Source organism: Egretta garzetta, unplaced genomic scaffold (assembly GCF_000687185.1).
Source record: "Egretta garzetta isolate BGI_Z169 unplaced genomic scaffold, ASM68718v1 scaffold381, whole genome shotgun sequence".
Classification (NCBI taxonomy): Eukaryota; Metazoa; Chordata; class Aves; order Pelecaniformes; family Ardeidae; genus Egretta; species Egretta garzetta.
Window position 1 is genome coordinate 126063 of NW_009258483.1, and position 4384 is coordinate 130446.

Here is a 4384-nt window from a genome sequence, read left to right on the forward strand (position 1 = left end):
GTCCCCCGCCCCCGCCCCCGCCATCAGCAGCCGCATGACGTCGTCGCAGCGGCCATGCAGCTTCAGGGCAGCCAGGTCGTCCTTCGGGGTCCACTGCGGGGGCGACACCAGACCCGCGGCTGCAGGAGCCTCCCCGCACGCCCCCGGGCTCCCCGCATGCCGGCAGCGTCTGTTCGGCCCAAACCCCTCAGACCCCGTGCAAAAGGCTCTCACCTGCAGGTTCACGATATACAGCTTTGGGCGACGAGTGGGGGGCTTGCTCATGCACCAAAGACGTGGGTATTTTTTCAAAACCTGCCACAAAATAAGAGATATCAGCACAGCCAAAGGCACGCGTAACTGTGAACCGTATCAGCGAGAGGAAAAGGAATGTATTACCAGGAGGGGAAAGAGGGAGGAAGAGAGACTATCACAGATGGTGGGCGAATCCTGACACCAGAGTTTACAGTTGTCTGTTTGGGAGGAGACTGCTCAGCACCAAGGTGTATCACCAAGAGGGAATGCTGCTAACAATCTTCACCGAGTCTCTAAAGTTACCTTTAAGCTGGAACCCAGACAAAGAATCACATCTGCTTTGCTTGCAGCTTCTGTTGCTGCTTCCCAGTTCAGGGGCTGTCTCAACGTCCCCTTCTCCCCAAAGTGGACGATTGTATCTCTCAACTGTGCCCCACACTTGTGGCACATCCTGCCAGTGTGATGCCTGTGCAGGGCTGTGCGCTCTGTCACATCAAATACTCGCACGTACTCTCTGTTGGGCGTACAGGAAGTGCAGACCTGGTGCGGGGCGAAAGCAAAAAACCCATTACATCATTAGCATCCAGCCCGTGAAATGCCAGGAGCCAGCTGCTTCGCTCCGAAGAAAAGTACTTTTTGGGGACAATAAATTGGAAGCAGAAGGGAGCACCAGGGATCAGAGGCTAACTCGGAAAAAGCTTAGAACACCCCAACTAGCAAGCGGAGTTACAGGAGCCTGTTGGCTGCGCGATAGGAGGGATTTCAGAGAAGGCCTGAGGAAGAGCAGCCAGAAGCAGAAGGCTCTAGCGAGTAGAGAGGAAAAGCTGCCGAGCTGTGCACAACACCCAGGTTTGGTGCTCACTGACTAGTTCAGCCCCAGCCCAATGGCCTGAAGACAAGACCTAAGCACAGGCTGGCCCTTGTACTAACTCTTCTGGAGCTCGTGAGAGAAACCATTCGCATAACCTTCTCGTGAGGCCACTAGGCAGTAACTTCGCCCTGTTCCAGCCACTCACCTCGATGTACATGTTCCCATGAAGCTCAGATATCGCTGCGCGGGGTAACCCACTCCGCAGGTGCAGCCCATCACAGTTTTGAGAGACCACGTGCTGCACCTTGAGGAGAATAAAACAGCGAGCTAACACACACGCAGAGACTGCGAACGCGTCACTCCAACGCAGGTGGCACGTGCGTCTCGCTATGCACCAAACAGCCCCAGACGTCAGCACAGCACTAGCAGCAGGAACACGTGGAGAGCAGGCCTTTAGGGCAGCTAAATGACTCCTCCTGCTCCACAGAGCTGTACTGGGTCTGGCTGACTGTGGCCAGGTCCCCAGGCCAGCCTCACCGGGCGGGAGATACAAAGGTGCTAAAGGAAACGCACCGGGGGGAAAACTGCCAGAGCTACAGCCTGGAGCCAGCCTAGCGAAGGCGCAGCTGTACGTGAGCACGGATGCTTTTTCCTGCGTGGATGTGTAGCCACCCGAGCGAAAACAGTCGCTAGGCAATCTCATGAAAAGCTTTCTTCCCCTGCTGGGTTTTATTTATCATACTCAGAGGAACGTAAGCGAGGTGCGGAAAAAGTAACTTACCAGGTTGTGCTTGTGTAGGCAGGCAATGCTCATGTGGGTGAGCGTGGGCTCTGCCTCGCTCAGATCTGTGGCCCTAACAGGAAGCAAGGGAGGAAAATAAAAAAGAAGTTGGATTTGCCATTAATCTCTTGTTCAGAATCAGCTTTCTGCTACACAGCTCAGAATTTCTCTTTACCTGATGCTCCTGCCCTTCTGCAGCAATGTCCATATACCATTGGGGCCTCTATAGTCTGGGATTGACGCTGCCTGTGGTACCGGGAGAGAACAAGCAAGGCCTGACGGGAAGGTTCGTACCTCTTGTCCACAAACACACTAACCCGGTCTCACTCGGGACAACCAGATACACCTCATTTCATGGGTGTTTTATCATTCACTCCAAGTCTTCTCCCCATCTAGCAGGACCTTGACGGGCTCGAGAGGTGGGCCCGTGCAAACCTCATGAAGTTCAACAAGGCCAAGTGCAAGGTTCTGCGCGTGGGTCAGCACAATCCCAATCACAGACACAGGCTGGGCAGAGAATGGATGGAGAGCAGCCCCAAGGAGGAGGACTTGGGGGTGTTGGTTGATGAGAAGCTCAACATGAGCCAGCAATGCATCCTTGTGACCCAGAAGGCCAACCGTATCCTGGGCTGCATCAAAAGCAGCGTGGCCAGCAGGGCAAGGGAGGGGATTCTGCGCCTCTGCTCCACACTGGCAAGACCCCACCTGGAGCATTGCACCCAGCTCTGGGGCCCCCAGCATAAAAAGGACGTGAACCTGCTGGAATGAGTCCAGAGGAGGGCCACAAAGATGATCAGAGGGCTGGAGCACCTCTCCTATGAGGACAGGCTGAGAGAGTTGGGGTTGTTCAGCCTGGAGAAGAGAAAGCTCCGGGGAGACCTTATAGCTGCCTTCCGGTACCTGAAGGGACCCACAAGAAAGCTGGAGAGGGACTTCTTACAAGGACATGTAGTGACAGGAGAAGGGGTAGTGGCTTTAAACTGAAGGAGGGTTGACTTAGATTAGGTATAAGGAAGAAATTCTTCGCTATGAGGGTGGTGAGGCGCTGGAAGAGGCTGCCCAGAGGAGTTGTGGATGCCCCATCCCTGGAAGTGTTCAAGGCCAGGCTGGATGGGGCTTTGAGCAACCTGGTCTGGTGGAAGGTGTCCCTGCCCATGGCGGGGAGCTGGAACTGGGTGATCTTTAAGGTCCCTCCCAACACCAAACCATGCTCTGATTCTAGCGCAGCCATTCCCTAATCACAGGAAAAGCTTTTCTGAAGATTTCTCTCTCCCTAGCATCTTTTCTCTTACCTTATGGCTCTCATTTTCACCTCCAGTATTTATTTTCTCCAATTTCACCATTATGGAATCCCCCCAGAACCCTTCCCCCCCCCCCCTTGGTAATTCCCATTTCCCTAAACAAAACTCAATTCTTGAACCTTTCCTTATTTTCACGAAACTCTGGTTTCTGGTACCTTGCACTCAGCGTTATTTAGCAAAAAGAACTGTGACATTACCACTCTCACACCCTGCCCAGAATCATGCTCCATATCAACAGAGACTGTAGAAAAGGGAAAGAAAAATAAGCCCCCTGTCTCAGAATTCAGACCCATGTCACATTAGAAGAGGCAGAACCAGATTTTCACTCTCCCAACAGAGGCCACTGAAACCAACCACTTCTTAAACTGTCATTTATAAGTTCTGATGACCACCAGCTATTCCTACTTGTCCGTTAACACAGGCAACATTAACAAGCTAATAATTTGGAGCTAGGTTTTACACCAGAAGTAGCTGAAGAAACTTGAATGAAGTAAGACTAGCGATCCTCTCATTTAAGCAGCACGTTCTTCACACAGTCACAGAGGTGACGCAGCCTCAGGATCTCCTGGGCAGCAGGCACAGCCCCAAGATGCAAACTAGCAAATGCCTTGGTCACGGTCTGCAGCGCAGCCACGTTATCACAGCATCCCAGACCCGTAACACGCATCACGCAGTCATTTGGAAACCACAAAAAAAGTTCAAACAACACTGCAATGCTCCTGAAGGACCTCCCAAAGCTCTGACCACTCACCCCCAAAGAATCCTACCGTACTGATCCCGGCTCCCGTATAGATGACAAGGTGCTTGGCATTCCGGACAACAGCAGCCAGCTCAGTAGCCTTTCTCTTTAACTCCTCTGGTTCATCACATACCTGGAAAATGCAACTGAGCAAGTTCATGTGTCTCTCAGATACAGCGCATCATCGAATCGGAAGGAACAGGGAGCTCCCTGGAAGCTTTAATGCGGGCCTAGCCTCACCAGAAAAAGTGACACAAGCATTATCAGAAGTGGTTTCTAAATAAAAGAACGTGGGTGCTGCCCGTATTGTCCATGGAAGATCAAGGGGAAGATCTCCCTGGAGAGCAGCACAGGCAGATCCATCGCCCCGAGATGTGCCCGCACAGCACACAGGCAGGAAACCATGCGCGTTTGGGAAACACGGATCCGGCAGCGCCGGACAGCAGGGCTGATGCAGAGACCACCGAGGGCGGGCACGGGAGGCCGCGCCGCCCCGGTAAGGCCGCACTGCCAGGCCC

At 53.3% G+C, this 4384-nt stretch overlaps 1 protein-coding gene across 1 annotated transcript in view; it reads right to left on the reverse strand.

Annotated features, from left to right (window-relative positions):
• SIRT7 (sirtuin 7) overlaps positions 1–4384 on the reverse strand; it is a gene marked incomplete at its 3' end in the record, with an annotated part of 14804 nt that continues 10420 nt past the window's right edge. Inside the window, exons 3-9 of the mRNA XM_009644354.2 lie at positions 3895–3999; positions 2002–2072; positions 1827–1899; positions 1251–1349; positions 538–774; positions 214–294; positions 1–93 (exon numbers count right to left, since the gene is read on the reverse strand). Of these exons, the coding sequence (XP_009642649.2) occupies positions 1–93; positions 214–294; positions 538–774; positions 1251–1349; positions 1827–1899; positions 2002–2072; positions 3895–3999 (759 nt within the window). The remainder of the gene's footprint in view (positions 94–213; positions 295–537; positions 775–1250; positions 1350–1826; positions 1900–2001; positions 2073–3894; positions 4000–4384) is intronic.